The sequence below is a fragment of the Hemiscyllium ocellatum genome, chromosome 1 (genome assembly GCF_020745735.1).
Source record: "Hemiscyllium ocellatum isolate sHemOce1 chromosome 1, sHemOce1.pat.X.cur, whole genome shotgun sequence".
NCBI lineage: Eukaryota > Metazoa > Chordata > Chondrichthyes > Orectolobiformes > Hemiscylliidae > Hemiscyllium > Hemiscyllium ocellatum.
In genome coordinates this window covers 67,687,212-67,709,148 of record NC_083401.1, presented here as the reverse complement: position 1 = coordinate 67,709,148, position 21,937 = coordinate 67,687,212, and the positions used below count along the sequence as shown (strand labels likewise).

The window sequence follows — 21,937 nt, the reverse complement described above, 5'->3', positions numbered from 1 at the left end:
ATTCAGTGATGCCAATATCATTGAATGTCAAAGGGCAGTGATTAGATTGTTTCTTATTAGTGATGGTCATAGTCTGGCATTTGTGCAGCACAAATATTACTTGCCACTTATCAGCCAAAGCCTGGATAGGACTTATTGTATTTGAACATGGACCGCTTCAGTTTCTGAGAAGTCACGAATGGTACTGAATGTTGTGCAATCATCGCGAATATCCACACTTCTGACCTTAGATGAAGGGAAGGTCATTGATGAATCAGCTGAAGATGATTGGGCTTCAGACACCATCCTGAGGAACTCCTGCAGAGATGTTCTGGAGCTGACATGACTGACCTCCAACAACCACAACAATCTTCCTATGTGCCAGAGATGACTCCAACCAGCAAAATGTTTGCCACCTAAGACCCATTACATCTAGTTTTCCTATGGGTCCTTGATGCCATACTCAGTTGATATCAAGGGCTTTCACTCTCACCTCACCTCTGGAATTCAGCTCTTTTGTCTACGTTTGAATCAAGGCTGTAATGTGGTCAGGAGCTAAGTGGTCTTGGCAGAACCCTTAGTTGGTGTAATGAGAAAGTTGTTGCGAAACGGGTGCTGCTTGACAGCACTGTTGATAATATTTTCCGTCACTTTATTAATGATTGAAAGTTAACAGATATGGCAGTAATTGACCAGGTTGGATTTGCTCTCCTTTTTGCGGACAGCACATACCTGGCAATTCTCCACTTCATTGAATAGATACCAATGTTTTAACTGCACTGGAAGAACTTGGCTAGGGGCGTAGAAAGCTCTGGAACACAATACCTTAGTACTATTGCCGGAATGTTGTCAGGGCTGAAGGGAACAGGGATCGTAATGTGGGAAAATTTAGCATTCTGTTTGAGAGGGAGAATCTTGAGCCAGAAACAACTGTGCTAAATTTAAAGCACTATAATTACTTGGAAATTAGGACAGAGTTGGCAGGACTGAATTGGGAAAGATGTATAGCAGAAAAGAAATGTGATAAACAGTGGCAGATATTTAAGAAAATAATTCCTCACTCATTGAAAAAAGATATATCCCACTGAGCAAGAAGGATTCTAGGAAGGAATTAAACTGACCTTGGTTAACCGGGTAAGTTAAAGATAGTATCAAATTGAATCCAATCAATCATGCTACCTTCATGAACAAACTTCCTTGTTTAATGATGTCTGTCAGACATGGTTTAAAGATAATGAATTCAGTGGGTTGTTATTTATTACCTCAACTGGCAATGATTCTTTTTTTCCCCGGAATTTTGTTGAAATTTTATCAGCATTGATGTCAGGCTGACTAGTCCATTGTTTCCTAGTTTATCCTTCTGACCTTTTTTTTTAAGATTGGTGTAACACTTGTATTGCTTCAGGTCTCTTTGGCTCTGCTCCCATTTCTAGGGAGGATTGAAATATTGTAGTCAAAGCCTTCATTATTGACATAATTGCACAGTCAGTCATCTTGGATAGATCCCAATGGAAGTAGAGATCGTCTCTATTCCATCTGATCCTTTTAACCCCATCCTACTTTGCATTAGCAACATCTCATTAATTTAATTGTTTAGTTAAATGTTGTTTTAATTAATAAATGATTTGTTTAATAAAGGCAAATATGGGGATTTTATGGCGCATTACTTGTGTCTCTACTCTGGGGCAGAAGGCCTAGATTCAAGTCCTTCCTGTTCCAGCTGTGTCATAACATACTTAGACAAATAGACAAAAAAGACAGATGTAAAGGATTCATTCAGCACCTTCAATTAAAGCTACTTAAAGCATAGAAGGAAGCCATTCAAGCCATCGAGAATATGGCAGCTCCCTTTGGAGCAATGCAGTGAATCTAACTCATCCCCTTGGTCCCATTTTCCTGCAAATGCCCATCCAATTTCTTTTGAAATCTTGAATTATTTCTGCATCCACTATTCTCACAGGCAATGACTTTCATGTAAGTATTGACTCACTGCTTAAAAAAGTTCTTCCTCGCATTCTTCCTACATTTCTTGCCCAATATCCTAAATCTGCATTCCCTTCTCCTTGCATAATAAGAGGATGGGAAGTATTCTTCATTGTTTACCTTATCTAAACTTGTAAACCTCATTATCTTATATACCTTTATCAAATCTCCCCTCACTCTCATTTACTTCAAAGCGGCAATCCCAGCCTTTCCTATCTAATCTTGTAATTAAAAACCTCCACCCTTCAAATCACTTCGGCGCATCTCCTCTGTACCTTCTTCACATTGACCTGAAAATGTGGTGACTGAACTGGACACAATATTCTAGTTTGGATCTAACTAAACCTTTAGGTAGATTGAGCATAAAAACTCTGCATTTCTGAAGAAGTTCATACTGGACTTGAAATGCTACTTTGTTTTTTCTCTGTATTGATGCTGCCAGACCTTCTGCATTTCTGTGGAATCCCCAATATTTTGTATTTATAGAACTTCCCTGCATCTGTATTTATAATGTCCTTGCATCTGTGTTCTCTGTCAAATTATAATTTCATTCTCGGTTGAGAGCCCAGACGTCTATTAGACTGCTGAAACAACTGAGTTCCACTGTTTGATTGACAATCCTGGCTCTCTAATCTCTTCTGTCAATTTCACAACATTTACTGACATAAAATGTGGAGGCTTAAAGGCTTACATGGGTAGATCAGTTCTAGTTAACAACTGAAGTTAAAGACACTGTCAAGTTGAAAGAAGTGAACATATAATGTGGGAGAAAGTAATGGTAATCTGGAGACTTGGGAAAGGTTTAAAAGCCAAAACAAAATAATAAATAGGAGAAAATAAACAATGAGGGCAATCTAGGAATACAAAGAAAAATAGTAACAGCTTCTTTAAATAAATACAAAGAGAGACACTAAAGTGAACAAAAGTTTCTTAGAGCACATGACCCAGGAAGTAATACTGGTGAAGTGGGAGAGAAATTGAATAAATACTTTTTGGGAATAATTTGGAACACACAACAAAAAGGAAAAAGCAGCATATCAAAGGGAGGATGAGGCAACCATGTCTGACCAGCGCAGTCAGGGACAGCAGAAAAGCAAAGGAGAAGGCACATAATGTGATGAAGGGCAGTGCGAAGCCAGAGGGTTGGGAAGCCAACCATGACCAACAGAGGACAACGAAGAAAGAAATAAGATGGGAGAAATTAAATATGAGGGTAAGCTAGCCAGTAATATTAGGAAAGATTGCAAGATTTTCCTTAGATATATAAAGGGTAAAAGAGAGGCAAAAGTGGCCATTGGGCCATTGGTAAATGTTGCTAGAGAACTGGTAATAGAGAACAAAGAAATGGCTAAGGAACTGAATGAATACTTTACGTCAGTCTTCATGGTGGAAGATATGAGTACTATCTGAAAGCTTCAAGAGAGTTTGGGGGTAGCGATTAGTATGATGGGCCTCACCAAGAAGAAGGTGCTAGAAAAACTGTAAGGGCTGAAAGTGGATAGATCACTTGGACCAGATGGACTATTCTCTAGAGTTCTGAAGGTGATAACTGAAGAGAGAGTGGAGCCTTTAGAAATGATCTTTCAGGTATCATTGGAGTCAGGGAGGGTCCCAGAGGACTGGAAAATTGCTAATGTAACTCCCATGTTTAAGAAGGGAACAAGGCAAAAGATGAGCGATTATAGGCCGATGAGCCTGACCTCAGGCTTTGGTAAGGTTTTGGAGTCCATTGTGAAGGACGAGATTTCTGGGAGTGAATGGTAAACATGGTTTCATCAAGGGGAAGTCATGCCTGACAGATCTGTTAGAATTCTTGGAGGTGGTAACAAGCAGGTTAGCCCAAGGAGAGCCAATGGATGTTATCCATCTGGACTTCTAGAAGGTCTCTGATAAGGTGCCACACAGGAAGCTGCTGAGTAAGATAAGGCGAAAGTGAGGACTGCAGTTGTTGGAGATTAGAGTTGTGAGTGTGGTGCTGGAAAAGCACAGCAGGTCAAGCAGCATCCAAATGAGCCCTCATTCCTGATGAAGGACTTTTTGCCAGAAATGTCGACTTTCCTGTTCGCCGGATGCTTTTCCAGCACCACACTTTCAACTGAGTAAGATAAGGGCCAATGGTGTCAGAATCAAGGTGCTAGCATGGATAGAAGCTTGTCTGTCTGGCAGAAAGCAGAGAGTGGGAATAAAAGGATCCTTCTCAGGATAGAAGCCAGTGACTAGTGGTGTTCCACAGGAGTCAGTGTATGGGACCACAACATTTCACTTTATACATTCATGATTTGGATGAAGGAACTGAGGGCATTCTGGCTAGGTTTGTAAATGATACAAAGATAGCTGGAGGGGGAGTTAGTATTGAGGAGACAGGGAGACTGTAGAAAGAGTTAGGAGAATGGGCAAAAAAGTGGCAGATTAAATACAACGTGGGGAAGTGTGAGGTCATCCTCTTTGGGAGAAAGATTAAAGACATGGACTGTTTCCTAAATGGGGAAAAAAATTCAAAAATTGAAGTACAAAGGAACTTTGGAATTCTAGTCCAGGATTCTCTTAAGGTAAACTTGCAGGTTGAGTTGGTAGTTAGGCAGGCGCATACAATGTTTTCATTTATCTCAAGAAGACTAGAATATAAAAGCAGGGATGCACTCCTGAGGCTTTATAAGACTCAGGAGTACATTTAGAGTATTGTGAGCAATTTTGGGCCCCATACTTCAGGAAGGATATATTGTCCCTGGAACGGGTCCAGAGGAGGTTCACAAGAATGTCCCAGAAATGAAAGACTTAACAAATGTGGAATATTTGAGGACTATGGGACTACACGATGGAATTTAGAAGGATGAGAAGGGATCTGATTGAAACTTACAGAATACTGAATGGTCTGAGCAAAGTGGATGTTGGGAAGATATTTCCAATGGCAGGAGAGACTAGGACCTGATAGCACACTCTTAGAGTAAAGGGAAGACCCTTTGGAATGGAGATAAGGAGAAACTTCTTAACCAGAGAGTGGTGAATCTGTGGGCCTACCCTGTGAAAGGTAGGTCATTGAGCATCTTTAAGACAGAGATAGATATGTTCTTGATTGCCAAGGGGATCAATGGTTATGGGGAGAAAGCAGGAAAATGAGTTTGAATGATGGAGCAGACTCAATGGACTGGTTGGCCTAATATCTGCTCCTATGTCTTCTTGCCTTATAGTCTTATGATCTAAAATGTTATTATAAATGATGCAAAAGCTGAGTATTGAGAATATATAATACAATCCAGCAAAGTCTGCATGGCTTCACGAATGAGAAGTCCTGCAAGAGAAATTTTTATAACTATATTTCTTTGAGGAGGTAACAACTATGATAGAGAAAGGTGAACCAGTAGCTATAATGTATTTTGATTTCTAAAAGACATTTGATAAAGTAGCACACAAAAGGCTATTTAATAAGTGTCTATTGTCTCAGGTTAGTATTATTAGTATGGATAGATGATTTGCTAAGATATAGAATTGGAATAATGGGACCATTTTTAAGATGGCAATGCGGTACTACTGGTGTGCCACAGAGTTCCTTGCTGAGTGCCACAATTATTTACAAAATAATGACATATGTATGACAGAAATGAATGTAGTATAAAGTTTTAGATAACATAAAAAATAGGTGGGGATGCAAGTATGATATAGGTAGGGAGACAGTAAGGTCTGCAGATGCTGGAGATCAGAGTTGAGAGTGTGTTGCTGGAAAAGCACAGCAGGTCAGGCAGCATCCGAGGAGCAGGAGAATTGACGTGAGCTGGAGCCCTTCATCAGGAATGAGGCTGGGAGCCTCGGGAGAGATAAAATTATGATATAAGCAGGCTAAGTGAGTGTTTAAAAACTAATGTCTGAATATGTGAGGACATGTACTTTTGTAGGAAGTATAGAAGACTGGAAAATACCGCAAAACAGAGGAATTTGGAAATCCTCGTGTATGAATCACAAAAAAGCTAGCATCTGAGTTGAGCAGAAGATAATACGATAATAGGGAGGGTAAATGATATGTTGGCCTTTATTCCAAAGAGAATGGAGTATTAAAAAAGGATATGTTTCTAAATCTATATAAGTGCTAGTCAGAACACGGCTGGAATACTGTTAATGGTTTTAATCTCTTTATCTAGGTAAATATGATGTGGAGGTGCCGATGTTGGATTGGCATGGACAAAGTTAAAAATCACAGAACACCAGGTTGTAGTCCAACAGGTTTATTCAGAAGTACTAGCTTTCAGAGAGCTGCTCCTTCATCAGGTAACCTGATGCTTCCAAATACATCTGTTGGACTATAACCTGGCGTTGTGTGATTTTTAACTTTATCTAGGTAAAGGTATGCTGGAGCAAGTCCAGAGAAGATTCACCAGGTTGATCCCAAGATTTTCTTGAGGAGAGGTTGTGCAGGTTGGGCATGTATTCACTGGAGATTAGAAGAATGAGGTCCTTGTTGAAACATGTTAAACTCTTAGTGAACTTGATAGGAGAGAGGTAGAGAGATTGTTCCTTTTATAGGAGAGTCTAAACCCAAAGAGCATAATGTCAGAGTGAGGGGACAACCATTTAAGGCAGAGAAGGGGAGAAATTCTTTCTCTCAGATGGTGTTGAATCTGTGGAATTCTTTCCTCCAGAAGGCTGATGAGGCTGGGCTATTGATAGTATTCACAGCTGAGACAGTCAGATTTTTAGTCAATAAAGGAATCGTGAGTTATGGAGGTAAAGTAGGAAAATTGAATTGAGGATTATCAGATTAGCTGCAATGTCATCGCATGGCAGACCAAACTCGATGAACTGAGTAGCCTGTTTGTGTTCCTTTGTCTTATGGACACGTGTCTAATGGATAAACTGGTTCATCACCATGAAAATTGCATATTTCAATGACACGGCTGTTCCAATGTGGAACTGGCCAGGTTGGGAGTGCCAGCTTGTGACCCAACCTAACCCACATCTAAAACTGCTGAAATTAGGCATGCTGGAAATGGGGGTTGAAAAGTGTGGTGCTGGAAAATCACAACAGGTCAGGCAGCATCCGAGGAACAGGAGAATTGACGTTTTGGGCATAAGGCCTTCATCAGGAATAGGATCTGGCTGCCATTTTCATTCCCGCTAATTCCATAAACTTCCAGGACTGCATGTTTCTGAAAGAATTTGACATCAGTTGTAACTCTATTTGTCTTACTCTGGCTTTTGATTCAGAATACTGTGGTTTAGAGTCTCATTCCAGAAGTTTGGAATGCATAGCTCAATCTGGTACTTCAGTACAGTGTTGATGGTATCATGCTTTGTCAGAGGTTCTAGCTTTCAAAGAAAAGCTAACACCAACGACCTCTGCCCTATTTGAAAGATTCTATGGTGCTCTTCAAAAACAGGAAAATTTCCTAATGTCATCATCAACATTTACTACTTGGGCTCCATCACAAAAATCAGGTGCATTTCATAAATTTGTGCTCAATTCCAGACTATGCCGCATTCTCTCTCATTTAACTGTAGATTTATCTAAGTTTTGATAAGTAATAGAAGACACTTACCACAGACATTATGTTCATGAGGGCTTCTCCTAAGTAGGCGCAGAAGAGTGCTATTAGGGCAGTATAAAAAAAATTGTGCTTAATAAATTTGAGAAACATTGACTTTTTCGAGAACTTAATCACAATAAAGTTTGCAGTTGGTGTTTTTCTTTAATTTACTGCCTTTAAATTGTTAGTTTCTTCCAAGCTTAGATATATTTAATCAAGGATTCTGCTGGAGAGAAGGTGAAATTCAACTAATTAAGTAACTTGCCAGACTGGTTTTCTAACTGCCAGACAGTAGACTGAATCCCAGTGCATAAATAAGAGAGGTAATGTGCTGGACACAAAATGCAGTGAGATAGAATGGTATTGCTGAGAGTTTGGTGAGTAAGGCAGTTTAGGGAGGAAAGGAAGAAATTGCTCTTGTTCTTTCTTTCTCTTTTCCTCTTTCTCTTTCTGTCTTCATCAGCCTCCACAGGATTAGGAGTCGAGAAGCTTCAAGAAAGAGTTGAGTTTCAAAAACTAATCTTGAGTATTTGCAAGTTCATGGATCTCTGATCTTCAATTTTGAGTAAATGGTACAAAAGTTTGCTTAGGTTATGGCAGGACAACTCAGCCATGTGGAATATTTTTCCTCTGGCCTGTAGGAATCGTGGATACTTCCCATGACCTAGATGGCTGGCCTGCGCAGAAAGTATCACTGGCTGCAGAAATTTGATCTCCAGGTTTCAAAACTTGAGTGGTGGCTGAAGTTACTATCTTATATCCATTAGGCTGAGATTTACATGCATGTTCAGAGAAATGGTCAAATCATAAGTTGGGTGCATGCAGGGAGATAGGTATTGGGTGACTACTAGAATGTCCAAAAAAAATCAGTCAGATAGTGCCCATAGCAGAGAATTCCAGAGGTTCACTCCCTACAGACAAAGAAATCTCTCCTAATCTCAGTCCTAAATAAGTAAACTCATGTCCTTAGGCTGTGACCCCTGGTCTGAACCCTCTGTTTATGGGAACATCCTTCCTGTATTTACCTTGTTAGAATTTTATAGGGTTCAGTAAAAGTGCCCCCTCATTCTTCTGAACTCCAATGAATTTAGTTCTAACCGATCTAGTCTCCACACGTCAGAGCTGCCATCCCAGCAATCATAGTCAAGACATCATTTCTCAGATAAGGACACTAAAAACTGCACACAATACTCCAAGTGTGGTCTCACTAATGCCATCAACAATTGCATCCCTGCTCCTGTGTTCAAATTCTCTCACTATGAAGATCAACATAACATTTGCCTTCTTCACCCCCTGCTGCAACTGCATACTTACTTTCAGCAACTGGTATAGGTGAACATCCAGATCTCTTTGCACTTTCCCAAGCCATCACCATTTAGATAATCATCTGCCTTCATGTTTTTAATACCAATGTGGATAATCTCACATTTATCCACTTTATATTTCATCTGCCATATATTTGTCCATTTGCTCAAATTGTTGAAATCATACTGAAGCATCCCTCCATTCTCCTCACAGCGCTCCATCTCTCTCACCCAGTCTTGTGTCATCTGTAGACTTGGTGATGTTGACAACATTAGCTAACATAGGATCCAAGAAGGAAAGTTAAGTGGTCAGTCCTTGAGTGAAACATGTGAAGAGATTAAGAAGTGTGCCTCACAGACAAGCTGAGCTGAATGAGGGAAAGTGGAGAGCAATGAGAGAAAGATAGAAGTTCAGGGGTAGGGCAAGGGGTAGTCTTACAGAATGTTGAACCTGGTGGACCAGGGTGAGTAGAGAGAAGTGGCTGAGACATATGATCACATAATATCAATCTGGGTGAAAAAGGCAGATTTAACCTCCTTGTATTTACTGTTGAAGATGGTGGAGACTTATGGTAAGAGTTTAAGATGACTGCAGCGGAGAAAAGAAACTTGGGGCTACCTATTTATTCCAGGATGATCCTAAAATAGTGAGCAGTTTCTGCAGATAAGATCAGGACAAAATAGTGCATCATGTGGTCCAGTCAGACCTGTTCAACAAATTCCTAGCAGTCATAATTATGTGCTTTCCCTCAACGGCAGCATTGACAAGTCGAAGCTCAGTTTCAACATGGATATTGATGGCCCTGAAATCATAATTCAAATATGAATAAAGTGTGACAGGCAAGTGACATTCAGTAAAAGTGAAGTAGAGTACCTGTAGATACACAGATGGAGAAATTTCGACTAGAATGGAAATCTATGAGTTTTGAAGAATTAGTTGCAGGGCAGAAAGGTAACAGCAAAGGTGGACCATAAGTCATCAGAGCAGCAGTCTACTCTATGGCTGATAGGCTCTTCAACCCCATTTTCCTGCTTTTTCTCTGTAACATTTGATACCCTTGACAATCAAGAACTTATCCATCTCTGTTTTAAATATACTCAATGACCCGGCTTCCACAGCCTTCTGTGGCAATGAATTCCCCAAATTCACCATGTTCTGGTTATAGAAGTTTCTCCTTATCTCCGTTCTAAAGGATCTTCTCTTCACTCTTAGGCTGTGCCGTCAGGTCCCCGTCTCTCCTGCAAATGGAAACATCTTCCCAACATCTACTTTGTCCAGGCTGTTCAGTATTCTGTAAGTTTTGGCCAGATCCCCCCTTACCCTTTTAATCTCCATCGGGTATAGACCTTGAGACCTCAAACATTCCTCAAATAGTAAGCCTTTCATTCCTGGGATCATTCTCATGAAACTCCTCTAGATCCGCTCCAGGGTCAATGCATCCTTCCTGAGTTATTGCTCATAATACTCTAAAAGTGGCCTGACCAGAGCATTATAAAGCTTCAGGAGTACATCCCTGCTTTTATGATATAATCCTCTTGAGATGAATGACAACATCGTATTTGCCTTCCTGGCTATCAACTCAACCTGCAACTTTACCTTAAGAGAATCCTGGTCTAGGATTCCCTTTGCACTTTAGATTTCTGAATTTTCTCCCCATTTATAAAATAGGCCATGTCCCTATTCTTCCAACCAAAGCGCATGACCTCACACCTTTCCATATTGTCCACTCTCCTAACCTGTCCAAGTCTTTCTGCAGCCTCACTGTCTCCTCAATACTATCTGCTCCTCCATTTGTCTTTGTATCATCTGAAAACTTGGCCATAATGCCCTCAGTTCCTTTCTCTAGATCATTAGTGTATGAAGTGAAAAGTTGTGGTCCCAACACTGACCCCTGTGGAACAACAGTAGTCACTGGCTGCCATCCTGAGAAGGACCCTTTTATCCCTCATCTCTGCCTTCTTTCACACAGCCAAGTTTCTATCCATGCTAGCACCTTGCCCCTGACACCATGGGCCCTTATCTTACTCAGCAGCCTCCTGTGCGGCACCTAATCAAAGGCCTTTTGGAAATCCAGATAGATATCATTTAGCAGCTCTCCTTGGTCTAACATGCTAATTATCACCTCAAAGAATTGTAACAGATTTGTCAGGGATGACCTCCCCATGATGAAACCACACTGACTTTACCCTGTTTTCCATGTACTTCCAAGTATTCAGTTGTTTCATTCTTCACAATGGACTTGAAAACCTTATCAATGACTGAGGTCAGGCTAATTGGATTATAATTTCCTGTCTTTTGCCTTGCTCCCTTCTTCAACATTGGGGTTACATTAACAATTTTCCAGTCCTCTGGGACCCTCCCTGACTCCAGTGATACCTGAAAGATCATTATTAAAGGCTCCTCTCTCTTCAGCTATCACCTTCAGAACTCTAGAGTATAGCCAATCTGGTCCAGATGATCTATCCACTTTCAGCTCTTAAAGTCTTTCTAGCACCTTCTCCTTGGTGATGGCCACCATACTCATCTCTGCCCCCCGACCCTCTTGAAGTTTTGAGACTATACTTGTGTTTTCCATCTTGAAGACTAACGCAAAGTTACTTATTCAATTCCTCAGTCATTTCTTTGTTCTCCAGCAATATTTTCCTGTGGCCCAACATCTACTTTTGCCTCTCTTTGCCCTTTATATAACTAAAGAGACTCTTGCAATCTTTCCTAATATTACTGGTTAGCTTATCCTCATGTTTAATCTTCTCCTATCTTATTTCTTTCTTCGTTGTCCTCTGTTGGTCTTGGTCGGCTTCTCAATTCTCTGGCTTCCCATTGCCCTTCGCCACGTTATATGTTTCCTTTTTTGCTTTTATGCTGTCCCTGATTTCCTCATCCTCCCGTTGGTATGCTAATTTCTCCTCAGGATGAAGTTTTGCAGTCCCTCTCAAATTATTCCCAGAAACTCCTGCCATTGCTGTTCCACTGTCTTTCCTGCTAAGCTCCTCTCCCAGTCAATTCTCATCAGCTCCTCCCTCATATCTCTGTAGTTGCCTTTATTCAACTGTAATACCATTACATCTGATTCCACCTTCTCCCTCTCAAATTGCAGACTAAATTTTATGATTTTGTGGTCATTGCCTCCTAAGGGTTCCTAAGGAATGACCATATGATTCAGAAGCAGTGGAGAAATGTAATTCCATCCAGGACAGAATCAATGGGAAGTTACACACTGATAGTTTAGTGCACAGTGAGTGAACACTCAGTGAGGGAAATTATGTTAGTGATAGAAGCACAATTACATTGATTGGAATTGAACAGGATAGCCTTAGATTTATTGAATTGAGCTATGGGTGTTGTAACTATCCAGCAGTTTATTTTAGTCTGTGACAGGGAAAAAAAACCAGTTTTGATTTAAAGTTTAATAAAAGTTAGGCAGGATAATATGTGGGGCAAGGAAAGTAGGAAGAACAGTTGAATTAATCCAGCATATTAAGGTTGCATCAGGTCAGACATGTTAGCAGAATAAACAAAATCAAACAGAAAAGAAAGAGTTAAACCAAATGGTCTTGTTGTAATTTGGAGGTGCTGGTGTTGGACTGGGGTGTACAAAGTTAAAAATCACGCAACACCAGGTTATCGAACACCAGGTTTATTTGGAAGCACTAGCTTTCGGAGCGCTGCTCCTTCATCAGGTGGTTCTGCAATGCGGAGGTGGGTGTCCAAAACTAGATGGCACAGTTTTAAGATAAGAGGGGAAAGATTTAAGTAAGACCTGATGGATCACTTTTTCACGCAGAGGGTGGTGCGTGTATGGAAAGAACTGCCAGAGGAAGTGGTGGAGGCTGGTACAATTACAATATTTAAAAGGCATCTGGATGGGTGTATGAATAGGTAACATATAAGGCATATGGGCCAAGTGCTGGCAAATGGAACTAGATTAATTCAGGATAGCTGGTTGGCATGGACAAGTTGGAGCGAAGGGTCTGGTTCTGTGCTGTGTGACTGTATGAGTCTGTAAATTGCACAGGACAGTGAAACAATCACACACCTGTGTGAACAATGCTAGACTCAGAGAAAATGTTTCCTTTCCCATGGGAAAATGTATCACCCTCAGTCATTAAGACATTCTACTGGGCAATAAACAGATAGGATGTTGCAGTAAGTAAAGATTTGGCAACTGAACAAAAAATAAAGTTGAAGACATAGCAGTTGGCTATCTGTTTAGAGCCCTCACAACCACATGCCTGGATATATGCCCTAGTCTTAATTTACTATTCAAACATCATAGGCGCAATTTAAGCATGATTGGATGAATGAAATCACATGTATTATAGCTGATTAGTACACTCAAATAATGAAGCATCCATTTAAAAAGTGTACCAAATCAGTTTTGTTATAGCCCTGGAGTCAAAAAGATCCATTTTCCCCATGAGATGAGTGGGTCTTCTTTCGTTATCAGGTATTGTGGGTCGAGGTAGGCATAGTTCTGGAGTCAAAGGTGTTGGTCTGACAGTTGGGAAAATGAGTGAGTACTATCAATGAACATTTTGAAATTCAGCCCATGCTTATCAACAATGCTGCGGGAGGAAAACATTTAGGTGATGAATACAAGAGCAACAGTAAAATTAATTGTACAAGCAAGGGAGAAATAGTTTGAGGATATGCCATGGGTAGGCTTGTCTTCAGGTGTGAGTGGGACCATAATAGAAAGAAAGGATGGGAAATGACGATCAAAAGTGTTATTGTGATATTGACTTGAAAGATGATACAGTTTTCTTCAAGAATTATTTCTCGCTTTAGTAATAGTTAACTTTTATTTTGCAATGAAACAATTATGACTGCATTTACATGATGCCAACATAGATTTTTTTCTACTTACAGCATATTATTGCCAAGAGGTGTGTTTGCCATGTAAGGGCATAGAACATTCCTCCCACTGCAATACAGGCCAGAACACAGTTATAGCTCCATAATCCATCATAGATTTTTTGGAATGGTGAAGCAAGTGTTAACCCTATAAAGTAAATTGATAAAAAGAATAAAATATGTCACTGTTCAGCCCTTTACAGATTGTGAGCTGCTTTGATCCTGTTTTGTTGAAAAAGGACATCAAGAATATTGCAAATGTACAATACAAATATAAGTTTTGATAGAAGTATCTCAAATGTATAATTATTGGATCATATAACCAGAAGTAATTGATTTTAAACATTCATTTTTACTCAAGAACAAGTGAAACCAACAGTTAAATGCAATTTCGTGTCAGAAAGTTGGCCAGAATTCTCCTAGACCCTAATCAACAGTCTAACAGGAGAATTCTTTGTGAATGTGTCCTTTAAATAGCCTGGGTCCTTCCTGCCTTTTAGTACTATGAGGTGCTCAGTGAGTTTATCACAGGGTGAGTCAAACACTGAGGCAGATTAATATCTCAAACGGAAGTGAAAAGTGGTTATTTAAACAGTTCATTCATTGTTTTATGTACTTTTGACGGGCATTCTGAGAAGCTGCCTGATCCAATATTGTATTGCATATTGGCAGGAATGAGCACACGCGTGTCACTTTTTTTGTTGAATGCTGAGGTGCTGGTTTGGTTTCTGAAAATGGGCTTCCAACTCCCTCTGGATGGTTTTTGACCCACAATGGTTAGGAATAGGCATTAAATATTATTCCTGCCCAAGAAAAAACAAAAATAACATGCAACCTAGATTTTTTGTGTACTTATATCTCAGGAGCAGTGATAAAACCATACCTGCCAATATACCCACAGTAGATCCAATTGTAGCATGGAGACATATGATTGGAGATGAGATAATTAATGCAACAAGGAAAATACCACCAGTCCACGGATTGTCGCAGCCGTACACTTGTCCAACACCAACAGGGATAGCTCTCACAAGCTAAATTGGTTGAAACAAACAGATGTTAAGTAATTTTTAAGGATTACAAATATTGTTTTTAAGAAGTTCTTGTTGAAATAAACAGTTAACTCAAAACTGAAGGCAAACATTGGAAATGCTGGATATGTTTGGATCAATTCAACTATTTAAAGCTGTGATGGACCAGACCAAAGCCTCTCAAAATATTCCAAAGATAGTCTAGACCCTAAATTTTTCATATTTTAAAGGTAAATGTAAGGTGTTGTGTTCCAGGTGCCATTTGATTGCTCAAACCATTGGACTTAAAGCAAAATACACATTATTAATCTACTATAGTTAAAATAAAACAAAGAAAGAGGTAATTGGAATAACAACTCAATTGGGAAACCTAATAGAGTAATAGATAAGGTAACTATTACTAATTAACTGTTCCAATATAGTTACATCCCATAAACACACCTTTGGAAAAAGGCAAATTCAGAAAAACAGATTGTCTCACATGCAACTCTTGTAAGCAGGCAAAAAACTCAAAGCTATCGGTTATAACCAAGAGAGGAGAAAAAATAGCTACCACCTCTTCAAAACCCCAACAGCAATTGCTGAAGGCTAAACTCAACATCTTGATTTTGTGAGAGTTTGACTACACCCATTCAGGCTGCTTCTATTGTTCTAGCTTTAAAAGAAAACCGAGGCCTCAGAAGATGTTTACTTTCTTACAGAATGCTTGGCACCTCTTGTTCAATCTCTTAAACAAAAGGACAAAATTCTGATCTAAAGTCACAGCATCATCACAAATTTCATCATATTAGAGTGATCAGCCAAAATTAGGTCCTCCTCTCCATGCATTGCATCTTGTGCATTCCTCTTCAGATGATTGTCTGAGTTTCATTTTCAATTTTAAACTGTCTAACATTATCATTCTCTTTCTCATTTATTACCGTCTTGACAATTCTTTTCTTAAGATCTTTATTCAGTCAAAAGGTATGTAATTTTTTACGTTTGGAAAAGCATTCTTTCCCATTTCCATTCCAAATCGGATTTCTTTACACCATATGAAAATTTAGTTGATTTTATTTTGTTATGGAAACTATCACATACCTGTGTACTTTTCAGAAGATAAAGCTGATTTTTTTGCAATCAGGACCAGATTGCAGAATTTAGCAACTAGTCCACATTGTAAAATAAGTTGTCCTTTGTTTTACAGCAGCATGGTTTGAACACTGCCGACATATGGTTCATCAATTGTAATCACAATGCAATTCTAAAGCAGTAGGTGGTACTTGTATATTAATGGATGATGTGTATGTCCTTCAACAAACTATGGAATTGTACTCATAAAGAAATAAAATCATAATTATAACTTATTGGTATTATAATAAGGATATAAACTTCTTTAAAATTAATTAGATTTGAAAAAGATATTTTGCTGTGTATGTTCACCGTGACCTCTTTCTGTTTAATGTACTTGCTACCTTAACAATGCTCAAAGATTATAAAATGACATACATATTTCTTACCATTGAAACACTGAGATCAGACCATGTAATGTTTTGTGACGAAGTCACTGGTCCAATAAAAATTTGAGGAAAATGCTGGTTGTAATGTCCTGTTGCAGCCATGTACAATCCGACAGCTATATTAAAAGGCAGAGTGAATACAGGTAGATCCCATTTGCCCATCACAGCAGCCAAGGCACTTGAAATAACAGGACTGCAAAAAAGAAATTGCTTTCAGTGCAAATATAAAATGAAGGAGTTACAATCCTATATTAAATGACATAACTTTATTCTTTCAATCGCTTTTTGCTTTTCACTACCAAACTTCCAAACAAAAGGTTTCAATACCCACCCATTCAAAACAGTGTTTTGGATCTGGAAATGTTACACTATTCCAGTATGGATGAAGTAATCGAGATTCTGTCTACCAATTGTTTGCAGACACATGATGCATTATTTTATGAAGCTTTAGTGGGTAGATCATAATGACTCATTTTCTGTCTTCACTGAGAATCGGTCATTGTTCTTCCACTGATGGATCAGAAAATTGTAGGTCAAAACCTACTGCAGAGGCTACAGCACACAGGTTTGGCTTCACTTTTGCACAGACCAGGGTGAGAGGGGTGTATTACATTGCCACATATGCATCTTTAATGATGAGACATTAAATAGAGATGCAGTGTGTCCTTTCAAGTAGATATATAATATCATTTTATACTATTCAGAAAACAACAGGGAAGTCCTTTAGCCCTGACCAACACTTAACATTCAAGCAGCTCTATGGAAACAGATCATGTTTATCTCACTGATGTTTGGAGCACTCTGCAATTTGGTTGCTATGTTTGAACAGTGGTTGATGTTATAATTTTAGCAATCGGTGGATATAGAGCCCAAAGAGAGAGAGACTGGATGAGTCCTAACAGTTCCTGTGTTATTGCTTTGAACAATTTTTAGTATAAGTGTCGAGGGCATTATTGGTTTTCATTATCACTGATTGGGTAGTACAGGTGGTAAAACTATTCCTGCAGGACATCTGTGATCGCATGACATTCCCCAAACACAGTCTCCTGCTGGACCTGAAACTAGGCATCTACGGCTTCTCTGTCATGCCGCAGTAGAAAGGTTCAGAGGAGCATGGTATTTTACTAAACACTGCTTAGCTGATTGGGAAAATAATTGAATAAAACCAATCTATATTGACGTAGGGGAAAATTTGAAGGTGTGATAGAGAACTGTGGAACGCATGAAACCTGTATCAATAATAGGGTCTCATCTTCATATTAACTGACTGCTGTGAATTGTGAAGTATAAATGCAACCTACTCAACCTAATGCACTCACTTTTAAATCAAGTAATTGTTTAAGTTGGTCCAAAAACATAACCTTAGCTTCCATTAGATTCAGTTCCAATGTTCGCAGTTCCTGTGATGTATTTGACTTAGTACTTTGGGTATAAACAATTGTACACACCTTGTACATTCCATCACTACAAGCTAGCATTTGCATTTACAAACATAATAACATAAGAAATAGGAGCAAAATAAATAAATGCCCCTGGCCAAATTGTTCCAGAACAGCCACAACATTGGCGTGTACCCAGCAATATGGATAATTACCAGGTATGTCCTGTACACAAAAATTAGGACATATTTTACCGAGGAGAAAGTGAGGGCTGCAGATGCTGGAGATCAGAGCTGAAAAGTATGTTGCTGGAAAAGCGCAGTGGGTCAGGCAGCATCAAAGGAGCAGGAGAATTGACGTTTCGTGCATAAGCCCTTCTTCAGGGCTTATGCCCGAAACTTTGATTCTCCTGTTCCATGGATGCTGCCTGACCTGTTGCGCTTTTCTAGCAACACATTTTTCAGCTCATATCTTACCGAGCCAATTACCAACACACAAGCTAACTTTTGATCATCAGTAAATCAATGGAATGGGTCATCACGGTATTATTAAGGAGCAATTGCTTAGCAACTTCCATTTTGGGTTTTTTCCAACATCTCTCAGCTCCTGATGTCAATATGGGGAAAAAAAAGAGTTAAATTCCAGAGGGGATGTGAGAGTGATGACCCTTGGTATCAAGTCCACATTTGATCGAGTGAAACCCGAGTCAATAGGAATGAGGGAGGAAACCCTCTACTATTTGAGTCATATCTGGGATATAGGAAGACAATTGTAGTTGTTGGAGGTCAGTCATTTCAATTACAGGAGTTCTCTGTAGGAGTTCCTCAGGGAAGTGTCCTAGATCCAGCCACCTTTAGCTGCTTCATCAATGATCTTTCCGCATCATATGGTCAGCAGTGGGGGTTTTCGCTAATGATTGCACAATGTTCAGCACTGTTCATGACTCCTCAGATACTGAAACAGTCCATGTCCAAATGTAGCAAGATCTGGTTAATATCCAGGCTTTGGCTGACAAGTGGCACATAACATTTATGATAGACAAGTGCCAGGTAACGACCATCAAAAACCAGAGAACATCTTATCATCACCCATTTGACATTCAATGACATTACCTTTGCTAAGTTCCCATTATCAAATCCTGGGGATTATTATCAACTGGACACTGAACTGGATTCGCCATATCAACACAGTGGCTACAAGACCAGGTCAGGGACTAGGAATTTTGCAACAAACAACTCACCTCCTGACTCCTCATTAACAGCATTGTGGGTGCAGCACTGTCAAATGGATTGCTGTGGTTCAAAAAGCAGCTGACCATCACCTTCTCAAAGGCAACAGCAGTGACATAACATGAATATTTACAGGATTGTGATGATCTGCTAATTTGACTTCACTTCTATGCCTTTTTGATTCTTTGACTGATCAAAAAAAAACCTTCTCAACTTGAATATTCTTAATGACTGAGCATCTATGTTGGCTTTATTCCTGTAAAATAGCTCCTATCTCTGTAAATGTTCTCATATTCCTCTGTTAATCTCCTCTAAAGATGAGAAATTACTTTAAGTATTGCTATCAACAATCTCCCTCTGGTTGTTTAAACTGTGGTAAATTTTTTGTGGTTAAGCCATTTTCAGGTTGAATGATTATGTTATTTCTCTTTATTTGCTGTTTGATTGTATCTCAATTATGTGTGTATTTTACTGCTTGTAATCAGCAGGCATTCTCCAGTTCTGGTTATCCAGACTGTCAATGAAAACTCAAGCTCTTTCCAAGGCACCACCAATGATGCTTGAATTCATATTTAATGCATTATTATTTTCCTAAAATTATTACAAACTGTCATACCTTTATGGAATGGATCACAAATTTAGCAAATATATTTCTGAAAGGAGTTATTTTTGCGTGTAATTTTAATTCATCTGAAGGCAAATAAAATTTAAATGTCCTGTACTCCTGGCAGGGAATGTCTTCATTGTGAGTGTATACTGGACACCTGAACAAGCCACCTGTCATTCCACTTTCAGTTTTGCCAAGAAAGTTATGCTTAGTAATTTATGGCATTTGCTTCAGGTCTCTACAAAATGAGGAAATAATTATTGTAGAACTCACAAGCATATTTGACCATATTAAGTCAATTACTATAAAACATTTCAAATGATGGCATATATATGAATCCATACTTCACTTTTAGTCCCAGTCTCAGCATTGTGTATGCAGCTCATGTCCATCTAGAATAGGTTGAGCTGTTCTTATACCTGGGCCTCAGACTTCATACACATCTTAGGAACAAACTGTTGACTCCTATCACATCTCCACAGGCAGCTCAACCTGTGAAAGACTGAATTTTGCACTGGCCCTCAGGTTATGTCTGGGAGTTGCTGGTTTGATTGGCTAACACGCAGATTGATGAATAGATCTGCATGGTCATGGAAAGCTGTCCTGTTCCTTCTGGTTTCATGGAAATCCTCTAAAAATATCACATGTAGCTGGTAGTCACAAATCCCACTTAAGATATGGTCTTATGAAGAAACATATCCATGATTGAATGGCAGGGCCAACCCGATGAACCAAATGGCCTAGTTCAGCTCCTTTATATTATGGTCTATGGTCTTGAAGTGAGATGGATGCAGAGTCTGCTCCTTGATATCACATATGATCAAATCCTACTTTGATATCATGAGTTCTTTCACACTTACACCCCATCTCTGGAATTCTGCGATTTTGTCCATATTTGAGCCAAGGCTTTAATGAGGACTGACCCAAGTGATCCTGATAAAACTCAGTCTGAACATTGGTGAGCAGGTCATTGTTGTGTAAGTTTCCTTTACCCACTATTAATGACATCTTCCATCACTTTGATAATGCTTCCGAGTTCACTGATGGAGTGAAAACTAGCTGAATTGGATTTGTCCTGCTTTTGATTGTCAGGGCACACCTGGGCAATTTACATAGAAACATAGAAGACAGGAGGAGGTCATTCAGCCCTTCAAGCCAGCTCCACCATTCATCACAATCATGGCTATTCATCTAATTCAATAGCCTAATCCTGCTTCCCCCAAGACCTTTGAACCCATTTGCCTCAAGTGCTAAAGCTAGCCACCTTTGAATACATTCAATGTTTTGGCATCAGCTACTTCCTGTGGTAATGAATTCCACAGGCTCACCACTCTTTGGGTGAAAAAGTTTCTCCTCATCTCCATCCTAAATTGCCTACTCCAAATCCTCAGAATGTGACCCGTGGTTCTGGACACACCCACCATCAGGAACATCCTCCCTGCGTCTACCCTATCTAGTCCTGTTAGAATTTTATAAGTCTCTATGAGAACCCCCTCATTCATCTGAACTTCAGTGAAAACAATCCTAATGTAGTCAATCTCTCCCCATACGTCAGTCCCACCATCCTGGGAATCAGGCGGGTAAACCTTCGCTGCACTTCCTTGAGAGCAAGAGCATCCTTCCTCAGAAAAGGAGACCAAAACTGCACATAATATTTCAGATGTGGCCTCACCAAATGCCCTGTATAACTGCAACAACACATCCCTGCTTCTGCATATGAAATCTCTTGCAATGAAGGCCAACAAACTATTTGCCTTCTTTACCACCTGCTGCACCTGCATATTTACCTTCAGCGACTGGTGCACAAGGTGATCCAGGTCTCGCTGCACACTCCCCTCTCCCAATTTACAGCCAATCAGATAGTAATCTGCCTTCTTGTTTTTGCTTCCAAAGTGAATAACTTCACATTTATCCAAATTATGCTGCATCTGCCAGTGATTTGCTCAATCAGACATCCTGTCCAGATCATGCTGAAAAACCATTACATCCTTGTCACTGTTCACCCTCTCACCCAACTTGGTATCATCTGCAAACTTTGAAATGTTACATTTTAAAGACTCATAGGGCCATAGTCATAGGGGATTCTATTGTGAGGGGAGTAGGTAGGCACTTGTGTGGCTGAAAACGGAACTCCCGGATGGTATGTTGTCTCCTAGGTGCTTGCGTCAGAGATGTTACCGATCGGCTGCAGAGCATTCTAAAAGGGGAGGGTGAACAGCCTCTTGGTGCATATAGGCACCAACGATATAAGTAAAAAACGAGATGAGGTCCTGAAAGCAGAATTCAGGGAGCTAGGAGAGAAGTTAAAAAAGGAGGACCTCGAAGGTAGTGATCTCAGGATTACTACCAGTGCCATGTGCTAGCCAGCGTGGAAATGAAAAAATAGGCAGGACAGCTTGAGGGATGGTGTAAGAGGGAGGGGTTCAGATTTGTTGGACATCGGGTCTGGTTCTGGGAAAGGTGGGACTATTACAAAATGGACAGTCTATATCTGAACCAAACTGGAACTAATGTCCTTGGGAGATTTTGCTACTGCTGTTGTGGAGGTTTTAAACTAA

General features: G+C 39.7%; 1 protein-coding gene across 1 annotated transcript in view; it reads right to left on the bottom strand.

Annotated features, from left to right (window-relative positions):
* Window positions 1-21,937, bottom strand: part of LOC132807725 (urea transporter 2-like) — a 110,640-nt gene that overhangs the window by 8,254 nt on the left and 80,449 nt on the right. Inside the window, exons 7-10 of the mRNA XM_060821774.1 lie at window positions 16,165-16,357; window positions 14,521-14,668; window positions 13,651-13,785; window positions 7,491-7,540 (exon numbers count right to left, since the gene is read on the bottom strand). Of these exons, the coding sequence (XP_060677757.1) occupies window positions 7,491-7,540; window positions 13,651-13,785; window positions 14,521-14,668; window positions 16,165-16,357 (526 nt within the window). The remainder of the gene's footprint in view (window positions 1-7,490; window positions 7,541-13,650; window positions 13,786-14,520; window positions 14,669-16,164; window positions 16,358-21,937) is intronic.